Genomic DNA, 14,927 nt, shown 5'->3' with positions numbered 1-14,927 from the left:
GCCAGCAGAGCAAAGGGGTTACCAGGTGTCAGCTCTAGACTGTCTGAGTGCCAGCTCTGCGGCTGACAAGTCCTATGGCCATGTGTAAGTCACTTCTCCTCTTGTGCCTCAGTTTATCTCCTCTAAGAGATGTGAACACATATTTGGATGATGAGAAGCAGATGGAGGAGGAGTGACAACAGGGGTGAGGTGTGGGCCTGAGAACAGGGGCAGGAGAGTGATTGTCTGCGGAGGAAGCAATGAGACCTTAGGAACCCACCCTTGTGCCCTGCCCCACCGGGTGCCTGTCCCTCCACTCTGCAGAGAAGCAAAGTTTTTTTTTCCCCTAGAGAATTAACCTGCAGAAACTCTGGATTCAGGGCCAGCAGAAACAGAAAGGGTCAAAGTGAGATACCAAATGGAAAATGCGAGACCCCCAGGCCCTTTCTCCAGCTCTGCCAACAGAATCTTGATGGCCACCAGTGTGCAACCAGGCAAGAGATGGGAGGATTCCTTTCTGAAGGCCCCAGAGAAGAGACCTGCAGAAACTGATACTTAAATGTCCCCGAGTGTAACAGCCAGATCATCGCTTGGTTCCCCTACGGTGAAGCCCACCAGTGGACAGTGCCCCTACACTGATGTACACACACACACACACACACACACACGGCTACCAGTTAGTTGTTCAGTGCTTCACTGAAAGATCAGCCTGTAGTCCTGTATCACCAGATATTTGAAGCAAGTCTCCAGGATAAAAGAGGGAAATCAAAGCAGACAAATAAACAAGAATGTCTGAAGCAAGTAGAGATGCAGAGAGCAGAAGAAAATACAAACCAAAAATTATTACTATCCTCAAAGAGGTAAGAGAAGATATTGTAAGTAAGATGCTATATGTGCTACATAAAAAAAGAATAATAAGAGAAGAAACAGCATGGGGAAAATAAAATGTGAGAGTCAAAATAAAAAAGTCAATAGAAGGGTTGAGAGGTAATGAAAAGGAACTTTCTCAGAGGGTGTAACAAAAAGACAATAGAAGAAAATTAAAGGATCAATCAAAGAGGCCCAGTATCTGACTAACGGATTTTCCAGGGATCCCAGAGAAAGCAGAGGGAGGAAATTATCAAAGAAATGATGTGAGAACATTTTATACAGAAGGACATGAATCTTCGGCCTGAGAGGGTCCAATACAAATGAAAAAAAGCCACCCTAAATCACATCACAAAATGTCAGCCTACCAGGGATAAAGAGAAGATCCTGCAGGTTTTAGGGGTAGAGAGAACAGATTACAGATAAATCATCAGGAATCAGAATGGCTTCAGATACTTCAGTGGCAACTGGAAGCTAGAAGATGAAGGAATCAGGCCTTCAAAATTCTGGTGGAAAATTACTCCCATCAGAAGTACATATACAGTCAAAGAAATTAGGAGAGAAGATAGAATAAAGACATTTTCAGGCTGGGCATGATGGCTCCCACCTATAATCCCAGCACTCTGGGAGGCCAAGGTAGGAGGATCCTTTGAGGCCAGGAGTTCAAGACCAGCCTGGGCAACATAGCAAGACCCTATCTCTACAAAAAATTAAAAAATTAGCCGGGTGTGGTGGCACATGCCTGTAGTCCCAGCTACTTGGGAAGCTGAGGTGGGGGGATTGCTCGAGTGCAGGAGTTTGAGGTTGCTGTGAGCTATGATGATACCACTGCACTCCAGTCTGGGTGATGGTGTGAGAGAGAGAAAAGACATTTTCAGACAGGCAAAGGTGTAAAAATTTTACCTCCTACATAAAAGTCAGGAAGTGACTAGAGTATGTGCTCCACCAAAATGAAAGCATAAACCAAGATAGAGGGAGATGTGCAAACCAGGAAACAGGTGCTTTAACAGAGGAGGCTAGGTACACAGCTGGTCTAGAAGGAGCCAGTCCCAGATGGAAAGGGGAGGAGGAAGGGTCCAGCTAGATCACTAGGAAAACAAGGAATGCATAGATTATTTGGTTGCACGGAATAGACATCTTACAGGTTTGCTGGCACATTTGAGGAGACTTAGCTATATGTGCACAGAACTGAGCAAATGGAAAAAATAGGCAATTCTTCAGGAAGCTAAAAATCTGCACTAAAAATAAATGTAATTATAGTATGCTATTTGGCTCAGCAGTGGTAAATATCTACAATGTCATAAGAATGTAAACCCTGAGCTGGGCATGGTGGTGCATGCTCGTAGTCCCACCTACCGGGGAGGCTGAGGTAGGAGGATTGGTTGAGCCCAGGAGTTCCAGGCTGTAGTGCACTATGATGCTCCTGTGAATAGCTACTGCACTCCAGCCTGGCCAACACAGCAAGACTCCATCTCTAAAACAAACAAACAACTATATTGGGAGGATGGAAAGAGGAAGAGTTGGGTGATGTAGAGTTAATCCTCATCTACCATAATAGGGAGTTGTGGGGGACATTACTAGTGTCACTAATATCTGGGTCTCCCTGCTTTGGGGCACCCAGAGCCTGTATTTCTCAGCCCCTTACAGCTGGGCGTGGCCACATGACTACTTTTGGTCAGTTTCGGGAAGAAGTGACATGTTGCTGCTGGACTAAAGCTTAGAATACCCTGCAGCTGTCTCTCCTTCCTCTGTGATGATCAAGGAGGCCTTGGGTTAAGAGAGCAAAGCCACAAGAGTGAAGCAGTCTGAAGCTGGGCACGGTGGCTCACGCCTGTAATCACAACACTTTGGGAGACTGAGGCAGGAGGATCACATGAGTCCAGGAGTTCGAGACCAGCCTGGAAAATATAGCAGGGCCCATCTCTACAAAACAATTAAGAAATTAGTTAGGCATGGTGGTGCATGCCTATAACCCCAGCTGTTTGATCCTGGGAGGATCACTTGAGCCTAGGAGTTCAAAGTTGCAGTGAGCTATGACTGCGCTATTGCCCTGCAGCCAAGGTGACAGAGCGAGACTCTGTCTTTAAAAAACAAAACAAAACAACAACAACAAAAAGTGAAGCAGCCTAGAATTGTCCTAGGGAATATAGTTGCCCTGGAAACACTGAATGGACTTGGATTGTTTGTTACTGCAGCATAGCCTTGCTTAACCAAATGCATACTTCAACAAATACTGTCTAAAATTGATAAATCAAGAAATAGCCAAGTAAGCATATTCTTTAGAATTATGGAGATACTCACCAGAATAGCTAAAAATATTAAAAGTGGTTGTAGGACAGAGGTGTGCCTGAGGCAGGGTGGGTAGAGGGGCAGCTGTTCTCATTATGGTCCTATATGACTCTTCACACCATGTCATTGTAGTACCTTGGCAGAAATAAAATTTTCCAAGAATCTATAGACATATGTAGTCTGGAAGGATCCCCACTGAACTGTCTCTCAGGAGGGAGGGAGGGTACGCTCCACAGAACATGTGAGGGGCTACAGATGTGGAGGGCGCTGTGGGAAGGGAGGCCACCCGGATGGAAGGCCAGTGTGACGAGTGTGCTTTCATCCTGATGGCAGTGGGCAGCTATGGAAGGGTTGTAAGTAGCAGAGTGTCCTGAGCAAGTCTGCCTTTTAGAGCGAGCCCCCTGACTTAAGTGGGTGATGAATTTGGGGGGGTGAGAGCTGACGAGGCCTGGACTAAGACGTGCACACCACAGATGTCTGCTGAGACCATGCCGTTTTGCCAGTCACTATTGAAAGGCCTGGTGACACAGCAGGGAACTCAGTGGACCAAGTCCTCTGCCTTCAGGGAGCTTTCAGGGACAAGAGAGCCAAATGGACAGAAAATAATATAAATAGGAGTCAGGCAGGGGTTTGTGCCGTAACGAAAAATGCAGCAGCTGAAGGACCTAGAGATACTTTGGCCAGGGTGGGCACGGAGGGCCGCTCTGAGGAGGTGACTTTGGAATAGGGTCCTGCATGCAGCAAAGGTAGCAAGCTGTGCAAAATCTGGGGGACAAAGGTTCCAAGCAGAGGGAACAGCAAGTCCAGAGGCCCTGAGGTGGGGAGGTGGGAGTGGGCTTGACATGTTCAAGGATCAGTGAAGAGGCCGGTATGTGGCAGGGGCACGTCACTCTAGGGGCAGGTGCTGGAAGCCAGAGTCCCAGAGGCGTCGGGGCCAGCTTGTGGAACATAGAACTTTGGGGAGTCACGGGGAGTTGAGAGCAGGAGAGTGGCATGATTTGTCTTGGGGCTGGAGGAGCGAGACTGAGGGGACCGGCAGGACAGGGGGTGGCTGCAGGGGGGACAGAGGCCTGTGAGGAGGGGAGCCGTGGGCTCCGCCCGGCAGACAGTCATCGCCGGGCCACTCAGCCCACCTGGACCAGCAACAGTAGCTTCATCACCCACTTCCCAGCATCCCAGCCCCCTCTGGGAATGGAAGGATCTTTCACAAATCAAAATAGCAGGCAAAGAACAGCCTCTAATTGTTCTGCGTAAGAGCAGAGAAATTAGACGACTCAGCTGTGGGGTTGAGACCGCCTCCCACACAGCTGCGATCCCGCACCCGCTGAAGACACGCTTCCTGAGACTTGCAGTTCTGCTGTCTCCGAGCAAAACTTTTTGCGTCTCCAGCCCCAGAGCAAATGACAGCTATTTGGGAGGGAGTAGGGCAGATGCTGGCCCTGGAGGACAATGAGTGAGTCAATTTTTTTTTTTTAAGCCAAAAAAAAAAAAATTAGTCACTTCATAAAGGAACAGAGTTAGCTGATGTGAGTTTCTTTGGTCTTGGAAACATTGAATGGCCTCTTCCTAGGTGCCCGGGCCTGAGCCTGGTACCAGGGGGTCTGAAGCAGTGGAGGCGCAGAGTGTGGAACCGCCCTGGGGGTAGAGGGGAGCGAGGGCACGGGGAGGCAGGGGGTTTCTGTTCTCGCCCCGGCTCTGCCACTGTCTCTGTATCACCTTGGATGGGGTCGTGCTGCCTCTTGGCTTCAACCTCCCTGTCTTTTCCCAGTATGGACTTTAGGCTACACAGTGATTCTCAAAGTTTGGAGTTCATTAGGATCACTTGGGGCAGGAGGTGCTTGTTACAATGAAGATTCCCGGGCCCCAGGTCCAGAGACTAAGATTTAGCAGATCTGAGATGGGGTCCAGGAGTCTGCATTTCTCACTGGCTCTGCCGGTAATTCTGAGGGCAGACCTTGGACCACACTTAAATAATAAAATCACTTCCCCTCAATCTGTCAGGGCTCTTCCTGCTCTGAAATTTGAGGAGTCACTCATGCAACCCTTCTCTGGGTTTCACAGATCATTCCAGGGGCATGAAAGAAGTGTCGTGCACCTCTGCCTCGGTGTGTCTGCGTGTTGTCTGTGATGACCGTGCTGCACGGGGACGGTGTGTTTCAGTGTGTGAGGTCTCCCCCAGGCCACCTGGCACCAGCCCAGGCCCTGGTACGGAAGGGGCCATGGCTGTAAATGTTGCCCAAACAAGGGGACAGCTGTAGTGTGGACAGCTGCAGCAGCATAGAGCATGGAGGATGTTGGGGGTGTCGAGTGCACAGTGTGGCTGCAGACATCTGGCTGTGACCCCGGGCTCCTGTGCTGGGTTGCATGTTTGGCACTGGCACCTGCTTCCCTTCCCCACACCCCTGTGGGTGGGGAGGGGGGCGCACTGTGGCTTCTGCAGAGGGGTGAGTCCAGTTGCATAGAGATAGGAAGGTCTAGATGGGGCCATAGGAAAGACTGAGAGCCCTCGTCTACCATGGAGGACACCCCAGAGGCCTAAGGCCCCAGCCAGTCTGCTAGGCAGTGTCCCTTCCTCAGAGTTGGCCCATCATATTCCCAGAAGGCCAGCTCAGTGGCAGAAGCTAGACCGGTCACTCTGGTCTAGCCCCCAGCTCTATTCTTCACATATGAAGAATAATAACAGCTTTCACATCCTGAGTGCTTAGCATGCATCTGACTCAGGGCCATGTGCTATATTATCTCTTTAAATTGTCACAATCATCCTAGGAACTTGGTAGAAATATCACCGCTCTTTTTATAGTTACGGATGCTGAGGCTTAGAGAGTTCACGTTACTGACCCAGAGTCACTCAGCTAGTAAATAGTAGAGACAGGATTAGAACTTAGATCCATTTTCCTCTAGAGCTCAATTTTATCTTTAATTATATTGCTTAGTGCTTCTCAGAAAGTAAGGATTTTTCATAGAATACCTTCTGCCAAACTCACCCACAGGCAGAGAAATCCCTTTGCATCTGTTGTGGAAAGGAGTGATGCTGCATCAGATAGTTTAGGGTTCAAGCCCCACCTCTGCCCCTGACCTTTTGTGTGACCTTGGGCAAGTCACTTTACTTCCCTGAGTCTCATATGAAACTGAAATCTGTAAAGTGGGATCAATTATACATGCACTTCCTTCTAAGGTACACTAAGATGAAGACGGCCACCAACATCTACATCTTCAACCTGGCCTTGGCCGACGCACTGGCCACCAGCACACTGCCCTTCCAGAGTGCCAAGTACTTGATGGAGACGTGGCCCTTTGGCGAACTGCTCTGCAAGGCCGTGCTCTCCATCGACTACTACAATATGTTCACCAGCATCTTCACACTCACCATGATGAGTGTCGACCGCTACATCGCCGTCTGCCACCCTGTCAAGGCCCTGGACTTCCGCACACCTGCCAAGGCCAAGCTGATCAACATCTGCATCTGGGTCCTGGCCTCAGGTGTTGGTGTGCCCATCATGGTCATGGCTGTGACCCGTCCCCGGGGTGAGTGAGTGAGCGGGCTGTGGCACAGGCCACTGACCACAGGAGGCAGCAGATGGGCCTCTGTGGGCTTGCCGGGCACTTACCAGGGTGTGTGTAGGTGGCTCACAAGTGGAGGTGTGGGTTGCTGATCAATGAAAGTGTAATGGCTGGCCAGTGGGAGTGTGGAAGGTCAGCCAATGGGAATGTGAGTGGTTGACTATGTGAGGATGAGTGACTGGTCAGTGGTCCTATGGGTGCTGGCCAAAGGAAATGTATGAATTTATGAATGGGATTATGGATGGCTAGTCCATGTGCATGCAGGCGGCAGCCAGGAATGTGTGGATGACTGACCTGTAGGGAGGTGGATGGATGGCCAGTGGGGTGAGAGTATCATTGGCCAGGGAGCAGTGGAAGCCACAGGATCTGCAGTCCCATCCCAAACTTCCTTTCACCCTAATTTGAAAACCATTGGCCCAGATGACCAAAGCAAGGCCCAGAGAATGGCCCACAGAGAATGACAGACAGGTGTCTTTCCTGAGAGTACAATGGCAATTATTATAGTAACTGCCTATATTAGGTAGCTGTTGTAACGCACAGTCTCCAAAGCTCAGGGGCTTAACAGCAGACGTTTACCCCTCACTCACATCGCAATCCAATGTGACAGGAGCACAGTCACTCAGGAACCCAGGTTCCTACTGATGGTTTCTGAATCTTCCACTGCTAGTATGTGGCCGCAGATGAGTATGGAGAGGGAGTGGGGAGAAAGCACAACCACTTTAAGTGTTATGGCCCATCCCTTCCAAGCGATAGCTGGTCACGTGGCCCCACCGTGGTGGAAGGAAGTGGGAAAAGTAGTCTAGAAGGGTGCCAAAGACGCTAGTAACTAATCACCTCTCTGAGCCATATTATATCATGGGGTGTTGAGAAGGTTAAAAGGTTATATGTGTAAAATACTTAGAACAAGGCCTGACTCATTGCCAGGCCCAATAAATAGCAGCTGTTAAGTGATTAAGCCTGTGAGATAGACAAGCCAGGGACTCCTACCTCCATGTGACTGTGGGAAAACAGAATCAGAGAGGTCAGGTGGTTTACTTAGGGTCACACAGCCAGCATTTGATGGGATTTGGCCTATAACCCCAGGTTCCTGCCCCCAAATCGTGCCCTCCTCGAGAAGAGGTTTGCAGAGGGTCAGTGCTGTGGGTGGGGAGGGGAACAGGCTTGATGGGAGGCTTCTTGGTCACCCTTGACTCTCACAAGGACAGAGTCCCCAGTGCCCTTGTACAGCCTCTGAGCAGTTGGTCTTGACTCAGCAGCAGGGCCCCCTCTTCGCTGTCAGCTTGCAGTTTATGGGCCATTAACTGCTGTCCTGCTGGGGGCTGGACCAGATGGGCCTCCTCAGTCCACACGCTCTCACACGCACAGACTCCTCCATCAGCACTTACTGGTTCTGTGCGCCACGTGCTGTGTGTCCTTAAACAAGTGCTGTCCCTCTCTGGGCCTGGTTCTGCCATCTGTACAATGAAGGCTTTGGATTCAGTCTTCCCTAGGGGTCCTGGCAGCCTGATGTCCTCTGGTCCCACTTTGTCTGTAGGTTCTCAGCCCTCTTCTCATAACTCTCAGGCTCAAGTCCACTGTCTGGCCCCTTAATCCTGGCATTCCAAGAGATCTTGGGAGTCCCCTGGGCCAGCCCCAGACTGTATCAGAATCCCACAGCATCCCCTAAGGTGCTCATCCAGCCCAAGGCCACACTCCAGGAACGGGGACCCCATTCCATCCTGGGTGCCCTTCCTATCTCCGGGCACGCCTGGCTGTCAGGAGGTTCTTCTTGAAGTTGAGCTGAGATCTGTCGTCATGTCAGAAGGCTGGCGCATGCATGTGTCCCTCTTCCCTGTGAGTGCCTCGAGAGCTTGGACCCCACTGTGCTTTACAGGCCTTGGCCCATTTAATCATCACAACAATCCTATGAGATGTAGGTACTGTTAGTCCCACTGCTGAAGCTCAAAGAGGTTGAGTAATTTGCCTACACAGTCTGCTCCTAACTCGTGCTAAGTCAATCTTACCAGTACTGTCCCCACTAAAGCTAGTTTGGAAATGGGTCGGGTTGTTTTCAGTTATTATAATGACTGACATTTAGTGGGATGGGCTAAATTATTTCATTACTGCCACCCATGGACGGAGAGGCTTATAAAGGGGCCAGGAGAGAACATAGAAAGACCTCCCGGATGAGGGCCAATCCTGCTGGGGTCTTTAAGGACAAGTAGGAGTTCGTCGACTACAGAAGTGCAGGAGGACATTGCAGGCAAAGGAATCACCTTGAGCAAAGGCCAGGAGGAGGTGGTGGGACCTGACCACCTCGAAGGGTAGGCGAACAGGCAGGGCCCCATGGGGTGCACAGGCCCTTACCCTGTCTGTCTTTCCTTGTTTCCCCGGCCCAGACGGGACGGTGGTGTGCATGCTCCAGTTCCCCAGCCCCAGCTGGTACTGGGACACGGTGACCAAGATCTGCGTGTTCCTCTTCGCTTTCGTGGTGCCCATCCTTGTCATCACCGTGTGCTACGGCCTCATGCTGCTGCGCCTGCGCAGCGTGCGCCTGCTGTCGGGCTCCAAGGAGAAGGACCGCAGCCTGCGGCGCATCACGCGCATGGTGCTCGTGGTGGTGGGCGCCTTCGTGGTGTGCTGGGCGCCCATCCACATCTTCGTCATCGTCTGGACGCTGGTGGACATCGACCGGCGCGACCCGCTCGTGGTGGCGGCGCTGCACCTGTGCATCGCGCTGGGCTACGCCAACAGCAGCCTCAACCCCGTGCTCTACGCCTTCCTCGACGAGAACTTCAAGCGCTGCTTCCGCCAGCTCTGCCGCCAGCCCTGCGGCCGCCCGGAGCCCGGCAGTTTCAGCCGCGCCCGCGAAGCCACGGCCCGCGAGCGGGTCACCGCCTGCACCCCGTCCGATGGGCCGGGCGGTGGCGCCGACGCCTGACCCGGCCGGGCCGCCCCCACCCCCACGTCCCCCTCCGAAGTGACCCCGCGGCCACACCGAGTCCTAACGCGAGGCGGAGGCCACGATCTGGAATGGGGCAGTAGAGGGTCGGAGGGTTGGGACCGGCAGTGGAGCCTCTGTATTGGAGAAGAGGGCCAGGCAGTGGAGTGGCAGACGGCAGATCGCTGGGGCCATGCCTCTGGGCTGGGTGCACTGTCGACGGCTCTAGCTTGGGTGGAGGAGCGAGGGACTCCAGAGAGTGGAGTGACACAGGGACCTGTGACTGTCGAACTGGGCCCCCTACTAGGGACTCCGCAGTGGGGCGGGGCCTCAACCTTGGGACAGCTTCCAGTTCTAACCCGGTCGGGAGCAGGGGTCTGTCCTGAGACCTGAGGCTCCCGGGCCCAGGACCCAGGAGAGGCAGTGGTGGGGACGGTCGCTTGAGAACTGAGCTGCAAGACTGGACCTCTGTGTAGTGGGGAGGGGCCTCTTCTGGGGCGAGACAGAAAGGACAGTCTGGCATGGCTACAGCTCAAGATCTGGTTGCAACATAGGAGGCCCGCATGCAGGGACGGGGCCTCAACTTGGGGTAGAGTCTCAGGCTCTTGAGTTCTAGCAAGGGGCGGGGCTCTCCAAGGTCTAGGTCCAACTTGATATCTTTGTAAATAAGAATCTAAAAGAAACAGAGAGAGGAAGAGAGAGGAACAATATACCTTTTCTCTCTGACATTTATTTGCTTGGAACCTGCAGGGACGCTTCAGCAGGGAAGCAGTGGCCACAGCACTGCGTTCCAGTGGGGCTGTGGGGACCGGACAGCAGAGGGGCCAGTGGCTCCAGGATAGAGTAGTGGGACATGGCCTCTGTTGGAGTAGGGTCCCCAGCCTCAGTTCTAACAGAGGCCCAGAGGCTTGGGAAGGAGCCAGAAGGTCTCTCCGCTCCAAGGGGCAGTGCCCGGGGCAGTGGTGGGTGGGCTGAGGCAGAGAGGCGGGCTCTGCTTTGAGGTTCGCTCTTCAAGCTGAAGAGTGGATGCTCTTCACGGGTCCCTAGGGCCCGCTTCTCTGTCCAGGTACTAGAGGACAAAGGACAGTGTACTTAGAGCCCCATGGATGGTAAGTGGCATCTGGAACCGGGTGGCGGGTATCAGAAGCATCAGTGTGGACTTGGTGCTGGGTCTTGGGCCCCTGATAGGAACCTGGAAGAAATCCCCTCCTCCCAATGTGTGTCTGGTGCCAATGACTCCAGTGAACTGGAACTGCCCATGTGGGGACCGGACTTTGAAGGAACTGGGAGAAGAAGGCTTTCATAACTGCAACACTAGCGTCAGCGTGTGCTCTCCTTTCCCCCCCCCACCCCCGCCTTCCCGGGTCCCCCACCGGCTCCAGCCCAGCTGCCCCCTTCAAGCTGCGGAGGGCAGCATCCACCCAGAGTTGGGCTGAGAAGTTTTTCTCTCCATTTGTGTGGCATTTTATTCAGGCACTCCCAGATCTTTGCTTCTCCCAATGTCAGACTCTGTCCTGTTCCCTGTGCCTCCCCCAGGCGTCACTCCCCAGCCCTCCCCTCCCTCACAGACGCCACCTCAGAAATGCACCCCTGACTCCCTTCTGAAGCTGTGCGCTGACATTCTTGTAAAAACAAATTTAATTTTCTTCCCTTTTTGGGACAGATGGAAAGAAATTGACGTCTTTGTCTCAAACAAAAGGAAAAAGATAAAGAAACAATATACCTCTTTCCCTTTGACAGCCATTTCTTTGGAACAAAAGCTGGGAGGCTGTCACTCCAGCAGGGACTGAACAGCATTCAGGGGGATGAGGGCTTAAGACACCAAGATGGGCTTTGGGCACCTTCAGGGAAGGGATGTCCTCAGTGGGCAAAGGATAGCCCCCTTCTCAGGGTGAGGTCCCCAGAAGCCCCAGACCTGGGGATGTTCTTCCTTCAGGAAATGGCTCCCCAGGGGCCTGGAAAGCTGTGGGGCAGTGCCCAACACTCACATCCAGCCTGCTAAGCCACCGTGACTTGGGGTCCCAACCTTCCTAGATCACTTCACCACCCATATGGACCACAGAGACCTCTGTGTCTGAGTTGGAGGGGGGAGTCAGCAAGTCAGGGACACTCCTGGACACTCCTCATCATCTGGGACTCCTCTTGCTAATGCTTTGGGGGTATGGCAGGGAAAGGGGACAATTTAGGAACCAGAGAAGACTCCTGCATGAGGTAATGTTAGAGCCACGCCGTTTATTCTCCTCGCAAAGACTGTCCCCTTCAGCCCCTCCTAGGACAGACCTGTTTCAAGGCTGCTTGAAGTCTGCTCACTGCCATCTCCTGGGACTGTAACTGATCTGGCTGCTTTTTACCACTTCTGGTGGATAAATTTGTCCTGGGCACAGCAGGGGCTAGGCTCAGACCACGCGCGTTTAAGGTAAGGCAAACTCGGATTGGAATCTGCTCCATGCGAGATACACGCTCTGGGCACTGGGACTTGGGAATGAGTCAGACGTGGCCCTGCCCTCAGAAGGCCCCAGCCAATGCTGGGAGACAAAGCACAAACATGGTTGCATCTCAGTGTGGTGAGTGTAGTGACAGAGCCCCAGGGAGGGTGTCACAGGGAAGTGCCTTTTCTAGCTTTTTACTAAAACACGTTTGTAGCAATTCCCTAAAAGATGGAAAAGGGTCAGGGGGCCTTAAAGCATGAATAGGAGTTGGCCACCAAGAAGAGGGTACAGTGTGTGCAAAAGCATGGGGATGTTTAAGTACTTGGCACACCCAAAAAGTTGGATGCGGTTGGAGCACGGGGCTTGACTGAGCTCTTCTGTGTGCCAGGCTCTGGGCCAAGTGCTTCATGCACTTCACCCCATCTGGTCCTCATGACAGCCCAGTGGGTGAAGTAGTATTATGCCCATTTTAGACGAGAGAGCTGAGGCTCAGAGAGGTCAAGCCACTTGCCTTTGGGTCACAAAGCCTGTTAGTATTGGCAGAACTCAGGTCAGTGGAATTCTAGGGTCCAAGTTTCCAGTTAATTCCAGGCATCAAACCAAATGGAAAAATATAAAGGAAAAGGGCAATTTTCTATGAACTTTTATTCCTCCTGAAGCTCTCCACATCTTCACATTTCAAAATGTACTACGCCTGATGCATTTTAAAGCTCTAAATTGACAGTGTAATTCTAGATCATCACAGGGTTCTCAAAACTGCAGAGTAGGTCTGTTTCCCCCAAAATTTCCATTCCTCTCTCTCTACGGGGAGGGAGGGAGGTTTTTGCCCCTGGTTTCAGAACTGTCCTACCATTTCATATCTCTTCTTGATACAATAGGAGTAGTGGTTAAGGCTGGAATCAGATCTTGGCTTTCCCTCTTTGAGCCTGTTTCCTTATCTGTAGAGTGGACTTCCTTCATGGTGTTTGTGAGGATTTAATGTATGTGTAGGGCCCAGCACATAAGTCAACTCTAAGCACAGGGCAAGTGGCAGTTATTACTTTAAAGTAGAGCTGGGGCTGGCGTAATGGCTCACACTTGTAATCCCAGTACTTTGGGAGGCTCAGGTGGGAGAATCGCTTGAGGCCAGGAGTTTGATATCAGCCTGAGCAACATAAAGAGACCTTGTCTGTACAAAAAATAGAAAAATCAGCTGGGCATAATGGCTCACAACTGTCATCCTAGCACTTTGGGTGGCCATGGTGGGAGGATCGCTTGAGCTCAGGAGTTCGAGACCAGCATGAGCAAGAGCTAAAAATAGAAAAAAATTAGCTGGGTGTGGTGGTGCACACCTGTAGTCTCAGCTACTCAGGAGGCTGAGGCAGAAGGATCGCTTGAGCCTAGGAGTTTGAGGTTGCAGTGAGTTGTGATGACCACATTGCACTCTAGCCTGGGCAACAGAGCAAGACCCTGTCTCAAAAAAAAAAAAAAAAAACTGTGGAGCTGGAGTGCAAGGTCAGAGCTAGAGACCTACAGGGAAAAGTGGGTGACCTTTCATGGGGAGTGATGATGAGAGAGAAGAGACCTAGCTCGGGGGCCCCCTGCCTCCTGGGCTCAGGAGCCACTGTGGGGAGGGAGAAACTGCCAGAGAAGCAGGAGGATGGGGAGAATGTGTTGCCATGGAAACTGGAGGAGGAGGGCGTTCCCAGGGGGAGGGAGTGATGGATAATGTCAAGTGTCATAAGAGGATGGGGGTAGGGAGGGCAGGAGGGTGATGGGAGTAAACCAGAGCCCTCAAGTTCAGTCTTCTACATGGCCCGGGCAGCCCCCAAACCTGGATTCAAATCCCAGCTCTGAAGATACTGGCTGTGTGACCTAAGCAAGGGATTTGCCCTCTCTGAGCTTCTGTTTCCCCCTAAATCTAAGATGAGGGAATGGGTCAATCTCTAATAATTGGAGTCCTGGTTTTGGTGGATTCTTGGCCATTTGCTAGAAGTGTGGTCTCAAGCACATCACTTCACCTCTAAGAGCTCCCTCTGAAAGCTAGAGATACAGTGAGCAAAGTGCCTGCCAAAGTGCCTGGCACATCCTAGGCCCTCAATACAGCATTATCCTCTAATAATTATGCGGGTGCCAGAGGCAGCTGCTCTAAGGAGGTTTGCTTAGCTCAGAATGTGAAATGCTCAGAATGTGAAATGGTAGACAGGGGCCCCCAGTGTCCTCAGTGGACTTGGAAGAACGGTCCAGGTTGGGCACCTTCTGGGTCTCAATCCAAAGACCAGCCCCTCTCTTTGTGTCAGTGACAGGCCCCTAGCCGAGGATCTGGCTTCTGGCTCCCGGCTGCCTGCCCCGCCTAGCAACTGCTGCAGATCCAGGCTGGGAGCCAGCCCCAGAGGCCCCAGAGCCCCTAGGAAGTGACACCCCTAGGTCCTGGCCCCAGCACTCACACAAAGTATATACACACACTTCTCATTCGTTGTTTATTTATTCCTTTATTTAGCTCTGGGCCCCACGCTGGGAGGAGTGACAGGAGAGACTCAGGACCTGGTTCCCCACTCTGAGCTTGCAGATGTTGGCAGCTGGGAGATAGGACAGCTGGCCGCCTGCTTCTGGCTGCAAGCAGTTTGGGAATTCACAATGGGAATTCTAGAGAGGGGCGGGTGGGGGTTCTCAAGATGGACCTGCTGATGCAGTAGAGTGTGGCACGGGAGGGTGCCCAGTCTCCAGCCCCAGTGCCATCCCCAGGGAACAGCCCCACCCTGTGCACAGTCGTTTCCAGGGTGCAGAGCGCTTTCCCACACGCCATTTCCGTGAGAGGCACCAGCAACGGGTAATGCGCGGCACTCTCTGTGCCTGGTCACATAGAGTTACTCACTCAGTCTTCACGGCATGACTACAAGGAA

At 52.2% G+C, this 14,927-nt stretch overlaps 1 protein-coding gene across 1 annotated transcript in view; it reads left to right on the top strand.

Annotated features, from left to right (window-relative positions):
- Positions 1–10,061, top strand: part of OPRD1 (opioid receptor delta 1) — a 31,696-nt gene extending 21,635 nt beyond the window's left edge. The window contains exons 2-3 of the mRNA XM_045545740.1: positions 6,311–6,660; positions 9,075–10,061. Coding sequence (XP_045401696.1) covers positions 6,311–6,660; positions 9,075–9,616 — 892 coding nt within the window. The 3' untranslated portion in view covers positions 9,617–10,061. The remainder of the gene's footprint in view (positions 1–6,310; positions 6,661–9,074) is intronic.
- Positions 10,062–14,927: the final 4,866 nt, after the last annotated feature.

This window comes from Lemur catta, chromosome 3 (genome assembly GCF_020740605.2).
Source record: "Lemur catta isolate mLemCat1 chromosome 3, mLemCat1.pri, whole genome shotgun sequence".
Taxonomy (NCBI): Eukaryota; Metazoa; Chordata; class Mammalia; order Primates; family Lemuridae; genus Lemur; species Lemur catta.
The sequence above is the reverse complement of the archived record's forward strand: the minus strand, read 5'-3'. Positions and strand labels throughout refer to the sequence as shown.